Source organism: Rhinoraja longicauda, chromosome 1 (genome assembly GCF_053455715.1).
Source record: "Rhinoraja longicauda isolate Sanriku21f chromosome 1, sRhiLon1.1, whole genome shotgun sequence".
In the NCBI taxonomy this organism is placed as follows: domain Eukaryota; kingdom Metazoa; phylum Chordata; class Chondrichthyes; order Rajiformes; family Arhynchobatidae; genus Rhinoraja; species Rhinoraja longicauda.
Window position 1 is genome coordinate 23,342,884 of NC_135953.1, and position 25,159 is coordinate 23,368,042.

The window sequence follows — 25,159 nt, forward strand, 5'->3', positions numbered from 1 at the left end:
ACAAAATGCTGGAGTAACTCAGCAGGTCAGGCAGCATCTCGGGAGAGAAGGAATGGGTGACGTTTCGGGTCGAGACCCTTCTTCAGACTGAATATATATAGTAACTGATCTGTTTGGATAGCATGCAAAACAAAGCTTTGCACTGTACCTCAATACACATGACAATAGTAAACATAAACCAAATAAAAAGTCTCCTTTTGCTCATTAAGGTGAAAGATTTAATTGATTGTATTTTTCAATTTTACAAGTGTCATAGGCATTAAATGCACCCAAGTCAAGACTATATTAATGCAAATCCCTGATAATGAGGGATTTGCAAGTATGGAAAAGTATAAATTCTTGCTTAATTTAATGCCGCTTTGGATTGTAGAGTCAAGAGTCAAGACTATTTAATTGTCATATGTACTGAGAACAGAACAATGACATTCTTACATGCAGCAGCATAACAGGTCTGTAAACACAGTAAGATCTGTGCTGTGAGATAGACCTGTATATCAAACAGAATTTCAGACTCAAAAGCAAATACTCCAAGTTCTTGCCACAGTTGCACAATTATTAATCAAGTAAAGAGATCAAACCTGCTGCGAAGGAAACAGACAGGTCAAAAAAATAGATTCCTTGTAAATATCAGACTTGAGAAACTGCATCAGTATAGGCCATCCAACGCAGACGAGGCTGGGGGGATGGAAGGATACCCCTAGCCGCTAATGAATACATTCAGGAAACAGACTCAAAAATGTGGTTTGCTGCAAAGAAATGCTTGGGCCTGAGATAGCATCTCCAGAGCAAGCTTAGTCTACATACAAATATGCCGATGTGAGATGTGGAGCAATTGCTTTTCCTTTTGCAAACTCTCATCCCAGCCATGATACATATCAGAGAACAAGCCAACCCACAGGCAGACAGGCCCTGACTTGAAAGAAAAAGAGCAACAAAAAAAAGTTTAATAAAGTACATAAAAAGTAGATAAAGTAAAAAATAGAGGAAAAAAAGATTTTAAAAAAGTTACGGATAGCTGCAATGAAAAATAACACCAGCCTTCTCTATTTCTATAAATGAGTGTGGTAACTTCTATTACCGTCATGGACGGAAATAACTAACACCATAACAATAAACAGAGCAACAGACACAGACATACTGTCACCATCCAATACTTCCCCAATCTGATTGGCTCAGTCACTTCTCTTATCTGCTGTAGTTGGGATGTGTTGTCTGACATCCCCTCCACAGTGAAAATGGGAATTATTGCTTAATTCAGTTTTCACTTTAACCCTTTAAACTATGCAGTCACAAAAGACTTCTCAAATTAAAGTTTCCTTTGTAGCAATAATTTCTGCAATGGCTGAACCACCAACACATTGTTGGCGTAAATGTAAAATAGCATTACGCTCAGTTGTGATGCAATTTACTCACCGTCCTGGCTTACGGCTGAAGAAGGGCTACTTTGGGAGAGGCTCAAAGTATATCTACATCACAGGCACTAATGAGACAACACTTCCAGTAACATCAATTGATGCCCATGCTTCAAAAGCCAGCCTTAAAGCACCTACACCTGACCAACACTTCCTACACAAATGTTTCTCCAACACATGGGAAGTGTACTGAAGTTTAATGTAGTACACGACATACATTCTGCAGGTATGAGATGCCTTGCTATGCCTCTAGTTATTATATTAATTTCTAGGCAGAACCTTTAGGTTGTAAGCTACCCATTCCTACCATTGAGTTGTAAGCTACCCCATTCATGCCTTTGATAACAAAAGATAAGATAACAAAATGGTGTGAAATTGAATTTTCCAGTTTCAGGTAACTTATACCTCTGGTATTATCCCCCCACTTATGCTCACCCGTCCAGCGAGTTTTGCTCACCTCCCCCATTCCAACCCCCTCCACTCCCATCACCTGGTTCCATTTGTCAATGAGTCATGGAAACAAGGCCTTTTGCCCAACTCATCCATGTTGATCAAGGTGCCTTTCTGAAATCGACCCATTTGCCTGCATTTGGTCCATATCCTGGCTAACCTTTCTTATCCTTTCTGACCAAATGATGTTTGTACATTAGAATTGTACCTGCCTGGTTCCATATATCCACAACCCTCCGTGTTAAAGATTTGCTCTTCATGATCCCTTCAAATCTTTCCTCTCTCATCTTAAACCACGCTCTCCAGTTTCAGACCTGAGTACCCTGAAAAATGTGATCATCCATGTTATTGATGTCCCTCATGATTTTATAAAACTTCTATATGGTTACCCCGCTATCTCCTTTCTCCCAGGGAAAAGAGTCCCAGTCTATCCAATCTTCCTTATGACACAAGCCCTCCAGCTCCATTAACAACCTTGTGAATCTCTTCTGCAACTCTCCTGCTTAATCTATTCTTTCTATAGTATGGCGACTAGAACTTCCAGCAGGCCAATTTTGTATCCAATTGGCTAGCTCACCCTGGATCCCATGCGTTCTTTTTTTCTGGACCACCCTACCATGCAGACCTTGTCAAAAGCCTTGCTAAAGTCCATGTAGATAATATCAACTGCCCTGTTGAGTTTTTCCAGCACTCTCATTTTTGTTCTTATGCCTGATGTATTATAGTTTCTTGATTTGTTGATCGAGTCTTCTTTATCATGCACTGCATTGAATAATTTCAGCATGATTCATTGTGGTTACAGTTTACAGGGCTTTGGACCTTGACACCAACCACATAGAGTGCAGACATACACGAAATTCATCAGTATGGTGAGGTCACCTTACCGCACATTACCCATTTGAATAAAGCCGAGACATACTACCTATAAGTGGAACAAAGCCGGACGAGATGCTTACACTTGCACGTATCATAGTCAAAAGTGTGGTCAGGTCATTATCAAAGTTATATCACCCAATTTATCCTGTAACCAAGTGTTAAATCAAGTATGATAAAGGGACAATCTAAAACTCAATTCACAGATTGTACTGAGTTAACCGATTTCAGAAAAAACACACCAGAATTTATTTTGATATTTTCTGGTTAGATAAGAGGAAGTTGGGCAGAATTACTGTTCCTTATTCAGCAGTCTCCACAGGAAATGATCAAGTTGAGAGATGAAGGGAGGATATCTTACTGACACTGACACTTAAAATTCCCTATCCTGATGTTAGACTCATTGGCCATTAATTACATGACACATACAGTCAAAATCAGAGTCAAAATGCATTGAAACAGGTCCTTCAACACATCATGTTCATGCTGACTTAAGTATCTATCTCTACTAATCCCATTCACCAGCACTTGGTCCATAGCCTCCTAGTGATCTAAATTCTTCTAAAACACCTGCCTCCATCATCCATTTAGCTTTACCTTCCAACTGCCCTGTAGGTGAGTTGCTGTCAATGTTTGATTATGATTTAACTGTGTCAAACATGTTTTCATTCTTAAAATGAACCTTTCTCTGAGTTACTATTTTATCTTAGAGTGGTGATCTCATTGATCATATGTAAACTTACATGTTAGTAAATTTTTCATATTAAGTCTTACAATATTGAAATACAATTTAGCTTGGCTGAGGACCTTAATTTCCAATCTATCATTGTCCTTGCATAGAACAAATATAGAATGGTACAGCACAGAAACAGGCCATTCAGCAAACTATATATGTGATGAACACGTTGCCAAGTTAAACTAATCTCCCCTGCCTACAATCTACTGGAATTTTTTGAGGATGTAACTAGGAAAATTGACAGGGGAGAGCCGGTGGATGTGGTGTACCTCGACTTTCAGAAAGCCTTCGACAAGGTCCCACATAGGAGATTGGTGGGCAAAATTAGAGCACATGGTATTGGAGGTAGGGTACTGACATGGATAGAAAGTTGGTTGACAGACAGAAAGCAAAGAGTGGGGATAAATGGGTCCCTTTCAGAATGGCAGGCAGTGACTAGTGGGGTACCGCAAGGCTCGGTGTTGGGACCGCAGCTATTTACAATATACATCAATGACTTGGATGAAGGGATTAAAAGTACCATTAGCAAATTTGCCGATGATACAAAGCTAGGTGGCAGTGTGAACTGTGAGGAAGATGCTATGAGGTTGCAGGGTGACTTGGACAGGTTGTGTGAGTGGGCGGATGCATGGCAAATGCAGTTTAATTTAGTGTGAGGTTATCCACTTTGGTGGTAAGAATAGGAAGGCAGATTATTATCTGAATGGTGTCAAGTTAGGAAAAGGGGACGTACAACGTGATCTGGGATCCTTAGTGCATCGGTTACTGAAAGGAAGCATGCAGGTACAGCAGGCAGTGAAGAAAGCCAATGGAATGTTGGCCTTCATAACAAGAGGAGTTGAGTATAGGAGCAAAGAGGTCCTTCTGCAGTTGTACAGGGCCCTAGTGAGACCGCACCTGGAGTACTGTGTGCAGTTTTGGTCTCCAAATTTGAGGAAGGATATTCTTGCTAATGAGGGCGTGAGGTTTACTAGGTTAATTCCCGGAATGGCGGGACTGTCATATGTTGAAAAACTGGAGCGACTAGGTTTGTATACACTGGAATTTAGAAGGATGAGAGGGGATCGTATCGAAACGTATAAAATTATTAAGGGGTTGGACACGTTAGAGGCAAGAAACATGTTCCCAATGTTGGGGGAGTCCAGAACCAGGGGCCACAGTTTACGAATAAGGGGTAGGCCATTTAGAACAGAGATGAGGAAAAACTTTTTTAGTCAGAGAGTTGTGAATCTGTGGAATTCTCTGCCTCAGAGGGCAGTGGAGGCCAATTCTCTGAATACATTCAAGAGAGAGCTAGATAGAGCTCTTAAGGATAGCGGAGTCAGGGGGTATGGGGAGAAGGCAGGAACGGGGTACTGATTGAGAATGATCAGCCATGATCACATTGAATGGCGGTGCTGGCTCGAAGGGCCGAATGGCCTTCTCCTGCACCTATTTTCTATTGTCTATTGCCTGCATATAATCCATATCGCTTCATTCCCCGTCTCTCCATGTGCCTATCTACCTTTCACACTCCCTTCTTCACAATATCTTAAAACTTACAGGGTTATGTTCACTATCTCTGAAATGCACTCTAACCACTGCTCCCATCATTGCCCCACTACATTCCTACATATTTAGTAGTGGCCCAGAGAGCTCTCTTTCAAAGGAAAATTGCACCACCTTAAAGTTTTTCACACTAAAGGCAATCAGAATTAATATTAGAAAGTTCCTACTAATATCATTCCATTACATTTAAAAGTCTCTGTGAACCCCTACCAATTAGCGCCTCTGCCTCCAGCTGACAGATTGGAAACCTTTGATAAGCACCATCAAAATGATGGACTCATTTACATTTCCAAGCTTTTTTTGACACACCTTATACCTTCAGATCGACCACAAGATCTAGTTCCAGAAAATACTAATTTATTTTTGCAAGCAAAGTCTTTCTTTTAAATTCAACTCTCAATGCTGTTCAAATTCGGAAAAGTGGGCAAAAGTATTCAAGTTGCATGGTTCATGTAAGGGGATTCTGACGACTTCTCTTCATTGGATCAGCTCACGCTGTGATCCTACTTCAAAGTGCTTCTTCTGTTCATAACGGAAACAATTCGATACAACGAGCTTCTCTACTTTTAGATGCATGGTGATATTTGGCCGAGCCATAATATCATTACAATAACTGGGACTTTGTGGAAAAATCTGTGAAGCTACATTACTCCATGTAAGTTTAGATAGGTATATAATTAGGACCGTCCTGTATGGAGTGGATAAGGAGAACAACTTCTACGTCTCCATGTACGGGAAACATGATATAGGGGTCCCTTCCTCTCACCTGCACTGCACCCTTCATCGCCCATGCTCTGATATTCAATAAGATTATGGCTGATCTTTTACTCAGTTTTACTTCTTCCCACCAACCCCATATCATGAATTCCCTTAATATCCATTAATCTCTCTTGAACATATTTAGTGACGATGGCCAGCTTGCACAAAGATTTCCAAAGATTCATAACCTTATGGGTAAAGAAGGTTCTTCTTGTCTCTATCCTGATTGGCACACCTCTTTATTTTGAGACTTTGATTCCAAATTTTAGATACTGCAGCTCGAAGAAACATCATTCTGCACCTACTCTGTTAAATTTCATATGGCTTTTGTAGAAACAAAGAACCGTAGATGCCGGTTTATACCAGTCTGAAATGTCACCTATCCTTTTACTCCAGAGATGCTGCCTGGCCCGGTGAGTTACTCCAGCACTTTATATCTGTCTTTCATATAACTTATGTATATTTCAATAAAGATCACCTCTCATTTTTCTGAAACCTACGGAGTATAGGTCTAGTTTGCTTAATCCCTCTATCCCAGAAATCAATCTGGTGAACTTTCGCTGCATTCCACATATTGCAAGTATATCCTTCTTAGGTAGGGAGAGCAAATCTGCACACAAATATCCCAGGTATATTCACACGAGGGTTGCTATAAAATTGCAGCAAGACTTTTGGACTTTTGTACAGAATTCTTCTTACAAGTAGGATACCATTTGCCTTCCTAATTACTTGCTGTACCTGCACGTTAACTTTCACTACTGCATGTGAATGTAATAAATCAAGTAGGTGTATTAAAGATATGAAAATGGGACTACAAGTTGACTTTCAGTGATTCATGTACAAAGTCATAGACGTCCCTCCAGAAACTGACATCTTTCAACCCTCCATCATTTAAAAGATATTTCACATGTGCAATATTTTTGACCAAAGTTGATGATCTCACATTTTTCCACATTATATTTGGTGTCATAGTCTAATCATTTTGCATTTCTACATTCCTTGAGGCTTCACTGCATCCTCCTCATATTCGAGAGTGCTACCCAGTTTTTTAATCTTCAATCTTGATATATTGCAATTGCATGCAGTAGTGAACGTGGAAATGCTTAAGTTACGGTCAGTTGTTCATGGTTGTTTTCCCAACTATGCTCAGACGATTTCAAAATAATGGCAATTTCCCAACACTTGCACTGGGGAATTTCAAAAAGTAAACTGTGCCAAGTTCGATTTGGCATAGGAACAGCTTATCCATTCATTTTAATGGAGAGGAACAGTTGCGAGTTAGTTGTAGTTAATTTGGATTAAAAAAAATTGTTTTGAGTGTATTTAAATATCTTTAATTAGTTTTAAATATTTTTATTTAAATAATTTTTTTAAAAGTCTGAATAGATTTTAATAGGAGTTGCATGTTTCTGAATGTCAGCACCATTCACAGTATTTTCAGTTCCAGTTAAGCAATCAGTTATCAAACAAAAGCAAAGTGCTAGAGTAAGCAGGACAGGCAGCATCCCTGGAGTGCTGACTTACTGCGTTACTCCAGCACTTTGTGTCTTTTTTGTAAACCAGCAAATGCAGTTCCTTGTTTCTACAAGCAATTGGTTATCACTTAGTTAGCTGCAAAACATTTTTTTTACAATGGTTCAGATTCTTTGCCAAGTAAAAGGCCTTGCCTGCCTGGAGATTCTCACCACATTCCTAAGATCTGATCCAGACCATAGGTTTTGGAAAGGTGAACTGTATAAACTAAGTTCAAACTTCCTTTGGTGGTCAGTGGTGAGTATGGGCAGCTTGTCACCAACCACAGCTAACCAGCCAAAAGACAATCTGGGACAAATGTTCATCCAAGCTCATTCAGCTTATCTTTTTTGGGCCAGGATTATCCAGATGAAATAGGGATAAGTGGTCATCATATTTTTCAGGTATACGAAATGCCGAAATGTAATTAGATACTGCAGACTGTAGCGGACATCAGAATGAAAAACAATAGACTGGCAAATAGACAGCTAAAATCTAACACAGGGAATAGCATTTAAAATAAGAGGAGACGTGTTTGTGGGACTGCTGAAGAATCACAATAAGTCACAGTCATAGAAAACAAGTCCTTTGACCCAACTCATCCATATGGACGAAGATCCCCATCTAAGCTAGTCCCATTTGTCGACATTTGGCTCATATATTTTTCTCACCCTTTCATATCTATGTACCTCTCCTTGTCTTTCAAAATGCCATTATAGTACCTGCCTCAATTACATGCTTGGGTAGCTCGTTCCATTAACCCACCATCCTCTGAATGAGAATGTTGCCTCTTAGGTTCCTATTAAATCTTTAAGTGAGCAAACAAGTGCATCTGGAATAAACTGCATGAAAGTGATGGAAGCAGAGTAAATTGTAACATTAAAAGTAAAATTAAGTGAGTAAAGGGCCTGTCCCACTTTAGGCGATTTTAAGGCGCTGCGGGCGACTGTCAAAGTCGTAGCAGATCGCCGAACTTTTCTTTTACCCGACGACAATGACCACGACAATGCCAAGCCAGGTCGAGATTACACCTTCTTTGGAAACATCACAAAATTCCCACGCTGTCAATGCTTCTCCGGCGTCCTAATATTCGTTGAAATCACTGACAAGTCGGTAAGTACTTGAGAGTTTTGAACTATAACATCTTGTATGGGTTACTTAAAAACCAAGCATCACTGTAACAAGGCATAAACTGGATTTACTTCCAGTTTACTAATAGCTGTATTAAAAATAATAATTTAAAGTGGTTAAGTGGATTTTTGTGAAAAGTGTGTGGGCATTCTGGATGTCGGGAAAAAGTTTTGTCTGAACTTTGGAGGTCAGTTTTCAGACTCTTATACCTTCTTCCTGATTGCAGGGGTGAAATGAGTGTGGCCAGGGTGGTGTAGGTCTGCCTTTTTGAGGCAGCACCCCTTATAGATCCCTTTGATGGTAGATCCCTTCGATCAATGATAAATTGCTCAATGGGCAGAGAATACAGGACAACAGGAAAGAATAGGGGATTGCAATTGAATAGACTAAGTCATTACTCAGTCTGCCTCTTTTATTTCTCTGACTCTAAGTGGCTAGGCCATTTGAAATCCCAGCATAATTAGTGCAGCCAGTAGCAGGAAGAGAAAAATATTTTCACTGAAGTATTGCAGGCAAAGGAAAATGGACAGCTATAGTTTATACTATAATGGGTTGCCACTGGCCAAGTTAAGATGTTGTATATTAACACAGTGTTACCTTTCATTTACAGTGCCATACCCTTATACACCGATGAGTCAAAACATTATGACCGCTGACAGGGAAAGTGAATGACATTGATTATCTTGTTCCAATGGCACCTGTCAAGGGGTGGGATTATTAGGCAGCAAGTGAGCAGTCAGTTCTTGAAGTTGTTGGATGCAGGAGAAATGGGCAGGAGTAAAGACCTGAGTGACTTTGACAAGTGCCAATTTGTTATGGTCAGACGACTGGGTCAGAGCATCTCTGAAACGGCAAGGTTTGTGGGGTGCTCCCGGTCAGCAGTGGTGAGTACCTACCGACAGAGGTCCAAGGAGGGACAAACCACAAACCAGCGACAGGGTGTTGGGCGGCCAAGGCTTATCGATGTGCCAGGGCAACGAAGGCTATCCCGTCTGGTCCGACCGACAGAAGGTCTACTGTGGCACAAGTCACAGAAAATTTTAATGGTGGTCACGGGAGGAATGTGTCACAATACACAGTGCATCGCACCCTTCTGCGTATGGGGTTGCGTAGCCCCAGACCGGTCAGAGTGCCCATGATGACCCCTGTCCACCGTCGAAAGTGCCTACATTGGGCACGCAAGCGTCGGAACTGGACCTTGGAGCAGTGGAAGAAGGTCGTCTGGGCCGATGAGTCCCGTTTTCTTTTAGATTACGTGGATGGCCGTATATGTGTGCGCCGTTTACCTGGGGAAGTGATGGCACCAGGATGCACTGTGGGAAGACGACAAGCCGGTGGAGGGAGTGTGATGCTCTGGGCAATGTTCTGCTGGGAAACCCTGGGTCCGGCCATTCATGTGGACGTCAATTTGACACGTGTCACATCGTTGCAGACCAGGTACACCCCTTCATGGCAATGGTATTCCCAGATTTCAGCAGGATAATGCGCCCTGCCACACTGCACACATTGTTCGGGAATGGTTTGAGGAACATGATGAAGTGTTCACGGTGTTGCCCTGGCCCCCAAATTCTCCAGATCTCAATCCGATTGAGCATCTGTGGGATGTGCTGGATCGACAAGTCTGATCCATGGCGGCTCCACCTCGCAACTTACAGGACTTGAAGGACCTGCTGCTAATGTTTTGGTGCCAGATACCACAGGACACGGGTCGGTGCTGTTTTGGCGGCACACGGAGGACCAACAGCATATTAGTCAGGTGGTCATAATGTTTTGGCTCATCAGTGTACGTGTAAAATCTGAAGAAAGACATTTCTTGCACTTGAATGTAAAGACAACAATGAACCTACACTGTATGTGAGAAATTCCAGTCTTTTCCATTTTACTGGTAAACTACTGGCTAAATGAAAGTCAGCAAGAAGATGATTGTCAGCCAGCTACAAATTTCTGAGGACAGTCTGAATGCAAATTCTGGTGACGGATAAAATATGCACATTTTAACAGGCCCAAGTACCAATCCACAGGACAATAAAACACATGATTATTTTTAAACATGAAATTTCTCAGAAGTTTGGTTTTGCTTATTGTGATAATCCTTTCTATACTAATACTTATTCCTTAGGAACATCCTTTTCAATTAATTTACTAAACAACAAAAACTCTCTTTTATACAATTCTTTTCATTACTTCATGATGTCCCAAATGCCTGCATTACATTTAACAACAGTTGAGGTATTGTTAATGTACTAATGTAAGAAACACCACAGCCAATGTGCTCGCAGTATGTTCTGCCTGAGTGTTTCATAAATAGGAAGAATGACTGACCACTTGATAAGATAGCCCTGTAAGCATCTGATTTTCTCTGCGGATAAACTTAGTGTGTGAGGAAAGGATCCAGGATGTTTTCAACTGTAGACTGGTCTAAATCCTCTTACATTTCAGATGGTTTAATAATGGAAAACCGTGAATGTATTACTGTACATTAATCAGTCTGAAGAGGGCCTCGACCCGAAACGTCACCTATTCCTTCTCTCCAGAGATGCTGCCTGGCCCGCTGAGTTACTCCAGCATTTGGTGTCTATCTCCGATTTAAACCAGCGTCTGCACTTTAATCACTATTTCTTGCTGCATTTTGAAGCAGAAAAGATTTAAATCTTTCTAGATTCACTACTTTAATCTTGTCTGAATTTTTATGCAATTTTTACGGGATAGGGGAAAGCTGGGCAGATTAGTGCGAGAAATAGGTGCTTACATAGGTGGGCCACAGGGAAAAGGGGGGGGTGGGGGGGGGGGGTAGAGTGGGGATGTGTTATCGAAAATTGGAGAATTCCATCTTCATATCGTTGGGTTGGAAGCTACCCAAGTGGAATATGAGGCACTGTTCCTCCAGTTTGTATGTGGCCTCACTCTGGCAATGGAGGAGGCCCATGACCGAAAGATCGGTATGGGAATGGGAAGGGGAATTGAAATGGTTAGCAACCGGGAGATTCAGCGGGCCTCGGCTGACCAAATGCAAATGGTTGTTTAGTCTATGCTTGGTCGTGCCAATGTACAGGAGGCCACATTAGGAGCACCTAATACAGTAGACAAGTTTAGAGGGAGTGCATGTGAACCACTTTCTCACTTGGAAGGGCTGCTGGGGCCACTAAATGGATGTGAACAAGGAGGTATGGAGGTACCTATTGTACTTGAGTTTGACCTGTTTGTATTTAAGTAGTGTATTGTATTTTCATTCCTGCATTAGCCTGTCACTGTACCTCGGTACATGTGACAATAATAAACCTAAAACCCCCAGATACCACTGAACAATAGTACTACAATGTTCATCCTCCTCTGTACACTTCCCAGGCTGAGGTCCGATTTCCCAGTTTTCTGAGACTCAAATCAGGTACCTGATATCCAGGGCTTAACTTTACATTTTTGCTGTATCTGAGACCAGGCACCAAACTTTTCAAACTTGCTCCCTAACTGTCGACGTAAACGACCTGCAATTGAGGCCCAGAACTACGGGGAATCCCGATTCTTAATTAGCTTCCACTCCTCCTATGCATATATCATCAACAGCCTCATGCTCATCAATCATCTGTTACTTCCTCAAAAAGCTCAATCTTCTGCAATGATGTATCAGCTTCAAATTTTGCACTTGAGGTACTGGAATAAACCTGATTCAGAGATGCGATAATCCCAAACAAGCCAAGACTGGCCTTTCAACAATTACCAATCTTGATTAGACCATAAGACTCACCTTCAGTTTATCTTTGGGCAGTGCTACTGCTCCCTGTTTGATGACCTCCAGGACCCTTTCAACCGACAGGTCTGTTCCTGCCTGTTCCAGCCGAAGACTGAAGAAGCTGATCACCTACAAGGTAAAACATAAGGAACAGTCAAAGCTCCTGTTTCCTAAACATTGAACAACCCAATGTCCAACCAATTGCACCAGTACAAAGAAGAACAAGTACCTAGTTCTTTTCCTTTAGGTGTGGTCAATTGTGTACCCAACATTAGTCTTCTTGTTTACTTTACAGGTCAAAGGACAAAGAATCGTAAAACACAGAAACAGGCCCTTTGGCCCAGTTCTGGGCCATACAATAAGTACCCATTTACATTGTGTGCAAATCTATTTTATTTTCCTCATATTCTCATGAACCCTACCATTAATGAAAGGGGCAATTTACAGAAGACACTTACAGCCTACCAACGTGTACACGTCTGGGTTGTGGGAGGAAATGACGCACGTGAAGGAAACTTAGCTGGTCACAGGGAGAACATGAAACTGTACACAGGCAGCATCCCAGGCCTAAACGTGGGTCACTGAAGCTGTGAGGCAGAAGCTCTACAAACTCAAGCAGTAACACCTGGGTTCGATTTTCATATTTTCTAAGTCATTAGACAATACAGATGAAATCTAATCATCATTATACAGGTAAACTGCATTCTATAGTATATAGAATGTCCCATCTTTCAGTGATCTTTATTGGTAAGAACTCTTGGTACGAACTGGATAAAATATAAAACTATGTTTTATTTGTAATGTAAGAAAATGCTTGCTCAACAGAGCAAAGGCTGGAACACTTTGCCCAGTAACCCAGGGATATTCAAGGAAGATATTTATTTGGTATCGCATTTGACAAAGTCTTTGGTGACCAAGGGGCCTATTCCAGTGCAGTACTATTGTTAAAAAAAAGCAGCAGCCAATTTTTGATTGCGGGAAACTAGCTGCTTATAAACCTCAGCACATTTAGATAAAGGGTGAATTAGAACTGTAATCGACTTTGACCATCCTCCTGGACAAATAGCCTAACAACATTCAAATACTGAAGATGCCACCTAATGGCCTTAATAAAGCATTAGAAATCCACTAATACCCAAGAGCTGGTGCCTCAGCAAAAGTCAGCGACTTTAGGGATAAAATTAATTTGGGAAAGAGTTTAAAAAAAATTTTTTTAATGTGTGGTCCGTGGAGTGGAAATATGTAAAGTTCCCATTTAATTCAGTGTGAAATCTTAACTACATCATCTTCTCAATCTAATACAGCAATCTGTCTGCAGGTCCGCTTCCTGGTCTTGCTGCTATTTTTGTTGAACAATGTTCAATTGCGGTCGATGTATCACAGTGTCAGATTTTAAATCTATACCATACAATTTTAGCTAAAAATATATAGTCAAACTACCTCATTGCAAATGACTTAGGGAAGGTTTAATGAATGGAATGTTTGTCTAATTCATTCCTTACCATGTCGAGATTCTGCATCACATCCTGGAAGGAAGGGTGTGTGCGGAATTGTTCAAAGAGGTCCCTTTTGTACAGGAGGGCATAAACCAGGTTGGGATTGTGATGAAGTGAGGAGGAAATACAGGAATTTATGATCTCCAACATCATTCGAATTACTTCTTCTATCACGTTGAGATCTTGAGCCTGTGTAAAAGAAAGTGCAAAGAGTAAGTTTCTATCTCACAGGGAGCAAAACTGACAGTCTCATTATCACATTATTGATACATAATTATCTGTATCTGTAAAAGTCTCGCAATGTAAACAGAAGTTTAGAAACTAAAATTCCAAGCTGGAGTTCCAAAAGTTCAGGTATAGTCAACAACCACTGGAAAAAGATGGCACCTTGCAAATGTTTTCGCAAACAGATGTCATGGTGTTGAGTCAGAAGGGTGTGGAAGTATCCCAAGAAATGCATATATACCTTGTAAAGTTCATTATGGCAAGTCATGTAGTTGCGCCTGGGCTATATCTATTAGTGCTCATGAATATTTACTTCATCTACACTTCACAATGTCATGGAAAAGCAGCCAACATAATCAAAGACGTCCCACCCTGGTCATTCCGCCTGCTCCTGTCAGACAGAAGCTTTAAAGTGCACACCACCAGACTCAGGAACAGCTACTTCGCCTCTGTCTTCACGCTTCTGAACAGTCTTTCCATAAGCTAGGGTAATGTCTTATTCACCTCTACCCCATTGTGATTTTGATCACCTGTACCAATTGACCTAAGAATGGCAGATGAAGGTGTTAGGCATCCCTGTCTTCATGGGTCAGGGTAATCAGCACAGAAGTTGGAATTCACATTACAGCTGCACAAGACAATGGTGAGGCCACATTTGAAATATTGTGTACAGTTGTGTACACAATATTTCAAATGTGGCCTCACCATTGTCTTGTGCAGCTGTAATGTGAATTCCAACTTCTGTGCTGATTACCCTGACCCATGAAGACAGGGATGCCTAACACCTTCATTGGAGAAATGTCATTAAACTGGAACAGGTGCAAATAGGATTTACAAGTATGTTACCAAGTGTGGAGGTTTTGAGTTATAAGAAGAGGTTGGATTGGTTTTCCCTGGAGTGTAGGAAGCTGTGGAGTGACCGTACAGAGATGTACATCATGAGGGGAATAGACCTTAAATAGACTCCAGGGCCCTTAAATGGGAGGCCACCATCGACTCCACAGTCAAAAAGGCCCAACAGAGGATGTACTTCCTGCGGCAGCTGAGAAAACACAATCTGCCACAGGCAATGATAGTCCAGTTTTATACAGCCATCGTAGTGTCTGTCCTCACCTTCTCCATCATGGTCTGGTTTGGCTCAGCCACCAAGCATGACATCCGGAGGCTGCAGTGCATCGTTCGATCAGCCGAGAAGGTTGTTGGCTGCAACCTCCCCCCATTGACGAACTGTACACTGCAAGGGCCAGGAAGCGAGTGGGTAAGATCATCTCTGACCCCTCTCACCCTGGCCACAAACTCTTTGATGCACTTCCCTCTGGGAGGCGACTCCGGACTGTCAATGCCGCCACTGCCAGACATAAAAACAGCTTTTTTTCCACAAACAGTCACTCTCCTCAACAGCTAAAAGTCTGTAGCCTCCTTTTGCTCTGGTATTTTATTTTTCACATGTTTAAATTATGTTTTACTTTTAATTGTCGTATATCGTGTTGTTATCCTTGCGAGCAAAGCACCAAGGCAAATTCCTTTTATGAATACATACTTGGCTATTAAAATGCATTCAATTCAATTCAATTCAAGGTGTCCCCCAAGGCTCAGTCCTTGGCCCCCTCCTCTTCATCCTCTACCTGTTCCCCCTTGGTCAATTAATCCGCCGTCATGGTCTCAACTTCCATTGCTTCGCCGATGATATCCAGCTCCTCATCTCCACCAAGTCAATCTCCCCCACCACACACTCTACACTGACAAACTGCATCACTGAAATAAAATCTTGGCTTCAATCAAATTTCCTCAAACTCAATTGCGACAAATCTGAAATCATCATCATTGGTCCAAAAACGCTCACCAAATCCACCCAAAACTTCATCCTCAACATTGATGGTCTCCCAGTATCCACCTCCCCTCACATCCAGAATCTTGGAATCATCTTTGATCAAACCCTCTCCTTCGACAAACACATCAAACACATCACAAAGACAGCCTTCTTCCACCTCAAAAACATTGCCCGTCTCCGTCCATCCCTCTCCTCCACAGCTGCAGAAACCCTCATCCACGCCTTCATCACCTCCCGTCTGGACTACTGCAACAGCCTCCTCTATGGCGCACCCTCAAAAATCATCAGTAAACTTCAATACATTCAAAACTCCGCTGCCCGTCTACTCACCCACACCCCGATCCGTGACCATATCACCCCCGTCCTTTACAAACTCCACTGGCTCCCCATCCCCCAGAGAATCCAGTACAAAATCCTCCTCATAACCTACAAAGCCCTCCATAACCTGGCCCCATCCTACCTGACCGACCTCCTCCACAGGCACACTCCCACCTGCACCCTCCGCTCTGCTGCTGCCAATCTCCTATCCCCCCACATCCGGACCAAACTCAGATCCTGGGGGGACAGGGCTTTCTCCATCGCTGCTCCCACCCTATGGAACTCACTACCCCAAACCGTTAGAGACTCCTCCACACTCACCACATTCAAAACATCGCTGAAGTCCCACCTGTTCAGTACTGCCTTCAACCACTGAAGGTCACCTCACCTTCTGTCTCCTTTCTCTGTTCGTTTACTTATTTACTTATTTATCTATTTATTCATTTCCCTATGTTCTCTAAATCTCTGTAAAGCGTCTTTGAGTATATGAAAAGCGCTATATAAATAAAATGCATTATTATTATTATTATTATTATAATAATGTGTATAGCCACCCGATTAGGGTTTCGGTTTAGATTTTTTAGGTTTATTATTGTCATGTGCACAGAGGCACGGTGAAAAGCCTTGCTTTGCATACGATCCAATCAGATCAGGTAGTACTATACTGTATATAAATGCAATCAAGTCAAACTCAAATACATTCTAAAACTAGGTTTAAGGTGAGAAAGGAAAGACTGAAAAGGAATCCGAGGTTCAATTTTTGGACACTGATAGGGGAAGGTACATGGAACAAGCAGACAGCTGAAGTAGATGAGGCAGTACAATTACAGTATTTAAAAGACACTTGGACAGTATATATGAATAAGAAGAGTTTGGAGGGACATGGGCCAGGCACAGGCATGTTGGAATTACTAGGTTGGGCAACTTGGTTGGCATGGACTAGTAGGGCCGAACAGCCTGTTTCACTGCAGACTGGTCTACAAAACTATGAGGGGTAGAATTTTGGCCAATCCTGAGAAACTGATTTAATAGGAACCCGAGGGGTAGGTTTTCATATAAAGAGTGGTAGGTGCATGGAACGAGCTATTTGAGTATGGAACGAGTATTTGAGACCGGTAGTATCACAACATTTAAGAAACATTTATTCAGGTATTGGCTGAGCGGAATATGGACCAAACGCAGGTAGGTGGGACCAGTGTAGATGGGACATGTGGGTCAGTGTGCAAGTTGGGCCAAAGGGCCTGTTTCCATGCTGTAAGATTCCATGAGATCACTTTCTACATCTTGGGATGTACCTCTATGTGAAGGCATATATCATTGTTGAAATTCAACATTGACCAGTGTGTCAGCACAGACTTTCTAGCCAATGGAGATCACATTTGAGACCTGAAACACAATACTAAAATCATGGGTCTCAGAGCAGTATGGGTCCCCATTCTCTTGTAACCCTCAGAAACATTGACATCTTGCAATAATCACCTCAAAGTTAAGGGAGAACTAACACTGTCTCCCCAACTCCTCTAAATCCACTGGCAGGATAGACATACTAATGTTATTTTCCTTTTCCAGGCCAACATCCACAGCATTCACAATCTAATCATGCTCAATCAATTCCATCATCTGCATGCCTGCTGCGAGACTCCAATATAATTGCTTATAGCCTGAGCTATAGAAAGAAATTGGGAAGGTTGGGACTTTATTCCTTCGAACGCAGAAGTCTGAGGGGTGATTTTATAGAGGTGTGTAAAATCATGATGTGAATGCACAGGGTAGGGGAATCAAGAACTAGGGGACATTGAAGGGAAAGATTCAATAGGTACCTGATGGGCAACTTTTTCACACCGAGGGTGGTAGGTATATGGACGGGCTGCCAGATGAAGTAGTTGAGGTAGGTACAATAACAGCATTTCAAAGACATTTAGACAGCCTTGAATAGCATTTACACTTTACTTGACCTCAAAGTGCTTCAGTGAATCAATTACCGTTTGGAATCTGGAGCATTTGGCCATTTTGTGGTTATTATATTAACACATGGCTACGCTACAGCTTAAAATCTATTCAGACGTCTAAAAACCCTCTAAATAAATGAGCATAACTCATTACACAATTGTAATACTCTTTTTTATTTCACATGAAAGAAAAATTGTTAATGCGTGACAGCCCAGTTGAATAACCAGTTTAGAGGCAGCTCCAAATGATGGTGATTATCTCTACCTCAGGTGAGTTACAGAGGGAACCTGCTTTGACTTACCCCAGGAATCTTTCCTCAGACCTGGCAATAATTTGTCAACCGAGCATGAATCATTCCGAGAAATAAGATCAGTAGAGGGTGTGGGACATGGCTGATTAATTTGGAAGAAAGAGGCATAAAACTATAAGGTAAATGCCATAATTCCTATAACTTGCCTGATGTCGTTTCTTTACTTCATTTCCAACAATTTGCCATTTGCCCTTTCATGGAGTCATTGAATCATGCTACAAGAGTGTTCTGTTGATGCTACCTGCTCCCTCACCTCGCCTGAGTTAGAATTAATTAAATAAGAGTATAGACTGTAAGTATTTGGCAGACTGTTTAACCAGACTGGTTAAGATCTGGGGTAGACACAAAATGCTGGAGTAATTCAGCAGGTCAGGCAGCATCTCGGGAGAGAAAGAATGGGTCTCGTTTTGGATCGAGACCCTTCTTCAGACTGATGTCAGGGGAGGGGGCGGGACAAAGATAGGAAGTAGTCGGAGACAGGAAGACTAGTGGGAGATCTGGTCTGCCTAACTCAATCCTGTACCAGGCAGTGCAATAGTGAGATTTGGGAAAACAAAGTGAAAACCAAAGGGAGGTTGCTACCAGGAGACAACATTATTAAAAAAGTAAATTCAAATATAGTGGTTAGGTAATGGCAGTTTTGAGTTTTAGCTGGAGGAAGATTGTTTTGATTTTCTAGAAAGAAATAGACAATAGGTGCAGGAGGCCATTCGGCCCTTCGAGCCAGCACCACCATTCAATGTGATCATGGCTGATCATTCTCAATCAGTACCCCGTTCCTGCCTTCTCCCCATACCCCATATCAATGAGTTCAGATAGTCTTGATCCAACATAGGCTAAATTTCAATTTGGTTCAACACCATAGGGATGTCAGGAGGACGAATAGTAGCAGCAGACATTGGGTTCAAAGGGAAGAGAAAGGTAAAGCTAAGAAGAATTGTCATGCTGTATTATGAATACAGAAAGAAAGAGAGAGAAAATAAATGATCAAGGGCAAGTTTGCAGAGCGATTGCCTGTGAAATAACAAACTTGCTCCTGTTATCTTCTGTCACTGCCAATTTGGTGCCTCATCCGTCCTTCAATTAACATGGTCAATAACACACATTCTTCCATTGAACCTATTTCAATGTGTTCATGGCTGTGTAATTCCCCATCGACCTGTTCTGACATGGTTACACGGTTACCTTTGAATTTCTGAAAGAAACCGTTCCTGCCCACACTTACTTTGCACCACAAATAAAGCACTGATGCACAAGGAAAGAAATTGTGCTGGGTATCCTCTCCCAGTTCAGGGAAGACCTCCACACCTGACTTCATAGCAAATAAGACTCCTGAATATGCTATCAATTCATTTACTTATACGTCTAATAATTCTAAATAAGAATAATCAATTTTCACTTTTATTTACTACATCAGAGGTCAACCACTATCAACGCTGGTCGATCTACTAACTGTAATTCCCTCATCTCCTCAATTATTGCCTTTTATTGAGAAAAAGACTACACATCTTTGCAAGAGGGTTGAATGAAATAACAAAAAAGCTGGGGAAATAACAAGAAAGACTGAAAAGCTTTCGCTTTAGAAGGAAATATGGGAGAGGAAGGCTGAATATTTGGAAGGCTGCAAAAGAGATGAAAGGCCTTGCCAAGATTAGTGGAGCAACGTGCAAATTTAAAATTCAATACGCTGGGAAAGGAAAGGCAAAGCAGATCATTTGCATGTCATGACCTTATGCGATGTTGACAAAATGGTGTAAATTAACTTCTGGGACTCGATCTGAGCAGAGATTGTGAGAAAGGTAGGTAAAGAGATGGGAGGCACTATTTTTTTGAGAATCTTCATGACAAAAATAAGATTAGAAAGCACAGGAAAAAATGTATGGGGTGACTGTGGAATGTTTAAGTTCAGTATGACCTCAAATGCTTTTAAAGAGAAATTAATACCTAAAAATGGGAACAATTAACACAGAAGCCAATGGAAAGATTAATTTCAGAAGTTATGTGGGAATGGAGTCAAGATGGCAAATCACCATAATCTTTGAGGCTCATGGGGAAAATTAGACATAATGTGATAGGGAACATTGAAGAATGATAGAAAAAAAAGTCAATGCAGGCATAGATGGGGAATTAGGAGAAATTATGAGTGTGGGAGAAGACAAAAATGACAGAGATGTTGGTAGAGTTAGCTCATCATAATCTTGGATGGAAAATGAACCAAAAAGGTTAGCACGATCAAGGTTGGTATAGTGATGATCCTCACAACTATACAACTCTGCCTTCAACACCATAATCTGAACCAAATTCATCTCCAAACTTCCCACCAAAAGCAGCCAAAATAATCAAGGAGCTTCATTGCGGAAGCTGGATTATTTCTCTGTAACTGCAATGCAACAATGCCGTAAAACTATGATATTCTAAACTCTGGCATTTTTCTCTGTGCACAACCTGTGCACTTGTGTGTGGCTTGATTGTACTCATGTATAGAATCATTTAAATTGTCTGGATAGCACACAAATATAACTTTTTTTTACTGCATCTCGGTACGTGACATTAAAAAAAGCAATATTAATCAGGAGGAGGTGGGGTAGCTCTGTTGGTGAGGGATGTACTGTGATCAGTTTTGTTCTCCAAATTTGAGGAACGATATTCTTGCTATTGAGGGCGTTCAGCGTAGGTTTACTAGGTTAATTCCTGGAATGGCAGGACTGTCGTATGTTAAAAGACTGGAGCGACTAGGCTTGTGTACACTGGAATTTAGAAGGATGAGAGGGGATCTTATCGAAACATATAAAATTATTAAGGGGTTGGACACGTTAGAGGCAGGAAGCATGTTCCCAATGTTGGGGGAGTCCAGAACCAGGGGCCACAGTTTAAGAATAAGGGGTAGGCCATTTAGAACAGAGATGAGGAAAAACTTTTTCAGTCAGAGAGTTGTGAATCTGTGGAATTCTCTGCCTCAGAAGGCAGCGGAGGCCAATTCTCTGAATGCATTCAAGAGAGAGTGAGATAGAGCTCTTAAGGATAGCGGAGTCAGGGAGTACGGGGAGAAGGCAGGAACGGGGTACTGATTGAGAATGATCAGCCATGATCACATTGAATGGTGGTGCTGGCTCGAAGGGCTGAATGGCCTACTCCTGCACCTATTGTCTATTGACTATTATCTTCTTCTATAATACAAAAAATTTAAATGAAGCAGATTATACTGTGCTGCAACATTTCAGACATCAGACTGTCTGCACACATTACTGCTGCCTCATTTCCTCAGTCACAGTCTATACAGGATCCTCAGGTATGTGTGGTAGGAAATGAAATTGCGACAATACAAATTATAGCAAGTATTTCATGTCCATTATGTCATCACATTGTGGTTATGTGTCACCACGTCTGATGCTCCAAATAAATATTGCAAACATGGATTACATACAGCACAGAAACGGGCTTTGAAGCCGGCCACAGTGTCTGTTCATGTGCCTATCTGAAAGTCTTTTAAATGCCACAGTCCTATTGTTTCCACTACCACCCCTTGCAGCGCATTCCAGGCACCTAAAAATGACACTCACACATCTCTTTAAACTTTCAACCTCTGACTTTAAAGCTGATTTTAAATTTCCAACCTGGAAAAAAGTTCAGACTGTCTGCCCTATCTATGCTTATCATAGTATTATAAACCTCTTTCCCTCCATTTCGGACACCAGAAAAAAAACATTCCAAGTTTATTCAATCTTTCTTGCACTCTGTATCGTATCTCTCCCTTTGCACTGCCTTTTGCACGTGAGTTTGACATGATTGTATTTATGTATCGTATATCTGATCTGTTCGGAAAGCACACAACACAAAGATTTTTACAAATTGACAGTAATAAACCTAAACGCTCTAATCCAAGCAACATTCTTCTGTAAACCTCTTCTACACTCTCTCCACAGGCTCCATATCGTTCCTGTAATAGGATGAACAGAACTGTACACAATAATCCAAATGTAGACTGTACATTGTAAACCGCAACATGACTTTCTAACTCTTATACTCAAAGCCCTGACTGTCGAAGGCAAGCATACCATACGCCTACTTTACCGCTCTACCTATTTTTGTTGCTACTTTCATGGACCCCAAGATCCCTCTGTACATCAATGTTGTTAAAGTTCCAGCCATTATTTGCATACTTTCTTACCTTCAAAACGCTTACCTTTAACCTCTCAAGGTGCAACACTGCACACTTGCCCGAGATTAAACTTCACCTGTCATTTCTGAACCCATATCTGCAACTAATCTATATGATCTCCATCTTTTGACAGCTTTCTCCACTGTCCGCAACTCCACCAATTTTTGTGTTATCTGCAACCTTATTAACCAACCAATGTACATTTTGTCCAAGTCATATATTAAAACAACAAGAGGTTCCAGCACTGATCCCTGCAGATTACCATGGGTCACAGACGTCCAGCCAGAATAATACCCTTCAACAACTACCCTCTCTCTTCTATGGGTAAGCTGATTCTAAATCCAAACTATCAAGCTGCTGTGGATACCATGCATGTTAACCTTCTGGATCAGCCTACAACGAGGGATCATGGAAAATAGTGTCAAACATTCATGGGATGTCATAAACTCAAATACTCATGTCTCTTCCGAGAAGTTTTTTTTAAAACAGAAATTCAGACAAAATATATAACAGATAGGTAACTACTCTGATGCTGGACCTTAATGGAAAATAATTACGGCCATCCTTCTTCATCAATGTTTACAAAAAAAGATTTATAGAATCACCTAAGCAGAACCTGAAGCCATCTATTTGGACTATAATACTGTACAGTTAGATGCCTTCTGAATTTTTGGATTATTTTAAAACATAAGCTCATAAATTTCAGATGAATCCTGGAATTATTGGATATCAGGAATGTGTGCTTATTCAAAAATGGCAAAAATGGCCCAATCCAAATACAATTATTTTATCTGGTGCTGACATGAGCTGCATGCAACCAAGGTCATGACCGATTATATAGCTCATAATTCATAATGCCATGTGATAGGAGCAGAATTACTCCAAAGACGTACAGGTATGTAGGTTAATTGGCTGGGTAAATGTAAAAATTGTCCCTAGTGGGTGTAGGATAGTGTTAATGTACGGGGATCGCTGGGCGGCACGGACTTGGTGGGCCGAAAAGGCCTGTTTCCGGCTGTATATATATGATATGATATGATACACCATATGGCCCATCTAGTCTACTCCACCATTCAATCATAGCTGATCTATCCCTCCCACCTAATCCCATTCTCCTGCCTTCTCCCCATAACTTTTTCACACAAAGGATGGTGGGTGTGTGGAACGAGCTGCCAGATGAGGTAGTTGAGGCTGGGGCTATCCCAACGTTTAAGAAACAGTTCGATAGGTACATAGATAGGACAGGTTTCGAGGGATATGGATCAAGCGCAGGCGGGTGGGACTAGTGTAGCTAGGACATGTTGGCCAGTGTGGGCAAGTTTGGCCGAAGGGCCTGTTTCCACACTGTATCATTCTATGACTATAATCGAGAATCTATCTATCTCCGCCTTAGAAATATCCACTGACTTGGCCTCCACAGCCTTCTGTGGCAAAGAATTCCACAGATTCACCACCCTCTGACTAAAGAAATTCCTCCTCATCTTCCTAAAGGAATGTCCTTTAATTCTGAGGTTATGACCTCTAGTCCTAGACTCTCCCACTGAAACATCCTCTCCACATCCACTCTATCCAAGCCTTTCATTATTCGCTAAGAATCAATGAGATCCCCCCTCATCCTTCTAAACTCCAGCAAGTAATGCTGTAAGATTTGAGAAGTTTTCCCTCATTCTGAAAGCAACACAAAACCAAAGAGCTGCAGTTTGGACATTTTAAACGGGAGACTGGGGCTGATAGCGGAGAAAGGCTGCGGTCGGTTTTTTCCAAGGGACCAGCCACAAAAGCAAAAACCTTACAGCCCAGTCTCTAGGTTTCTGCAAAGCCACGGCCAGAACAATGGATGGGTATTGGCCATGCAGAAACTTGCGAAACCAGGTCGAAGTCCAGACACTGGGGCACTGACATCAGCATACTCACAATGCCCCAAGCCGACCTACACAGTTAATCTCGTTAAGGGGGCACAATAGCCCATAGAAAACTACCTGGTAGGTGATGGGAAACCAGTTAAATCCATCACCTTGCAACGAAATTCCAATTTACACTGTCTGGCCATCCCCGGTATCCCCGGACATAAGCGCAGATCAGAGAGAAAACTCATACATATCTTTTTAAACAAAGAGATTCCAAGATCTGGCGGGAGATAGGACGGGTCAGAATAGTATAACTGGCCACGACTTTTGGGTTTTAAACTCAAGAAGAAATACTGGAAGAAGAAGCTGAAGCTAGAAGAAAACCTGCAAGGAACGCAAGCAGGCAAGAAAACGGATGCAGGAAGAAAAGACAGGCAAGAAGAACGGATGCAAGAGAGAGGAACAGGCACGCAACTCGAGAAGAAATACTGCAGCACGAACAGCCAGTAACCCCAGTGATAGCCCCATGGTGAGCATGTACCCCAAATCTTGCATATCCTGGACATAGTTTAGTGTAGAGGGGAGGGTGGTTTGAATAAACGTTGGGTGTGTAAAGAAATATGTGTTGGTCAATTTTGCGATGTGTCGTACGTTCCCCATCTTACAGTCGTGTATATGTCTTGTAGAACTGTGTGTTTAAGAATTCAGAGAAAAAGGTATTCGTGTATATGTCTTGTAGAACTGTGCGTTTTATGATTCATAAGTCAAAGGTATTCATGTGATTCAATATGTGTTTTATAGATATGTCGTATAGAAATGTATAAGTATTCATGGACAATAGTCCCAAGCGCTAAATAAAAGCCTTTTCATTTAAA

The 25,159-nt window shown here is 41.6% G+C and overlaps 1 protein-coding gene across 3 annotated transcripts in view; it reads right to left on the reverse strand.

Moving 5' to 3' along the window:
- The window catches only part of dym (dymeclin), a 247,668-nt gene that overhangs the window by 25,006 nt on the left and 197,503 nt on the right, over window positions 1–25,159 (reverse strand). For all 3 annotated transcript variants that reach the window (XM_078419291.1, XM_078419432.1, XM_078419366.1), the window contains 2 exons: window positions 13,651–13,833; window positions 12,164–12,277 (listed from right to left, as the gene is read on the reverse strand). In XM_078419291.1, coding sequence (XP_078275417.1) covers window positions 12,164–12,277; window positions 13,651–13,833 — 297 coding nt within the window. The remainder of the gene's footprint in view (window positions 1–12,163; window positions 12,278–13,650; window positions 13,834–25,159) is intronic.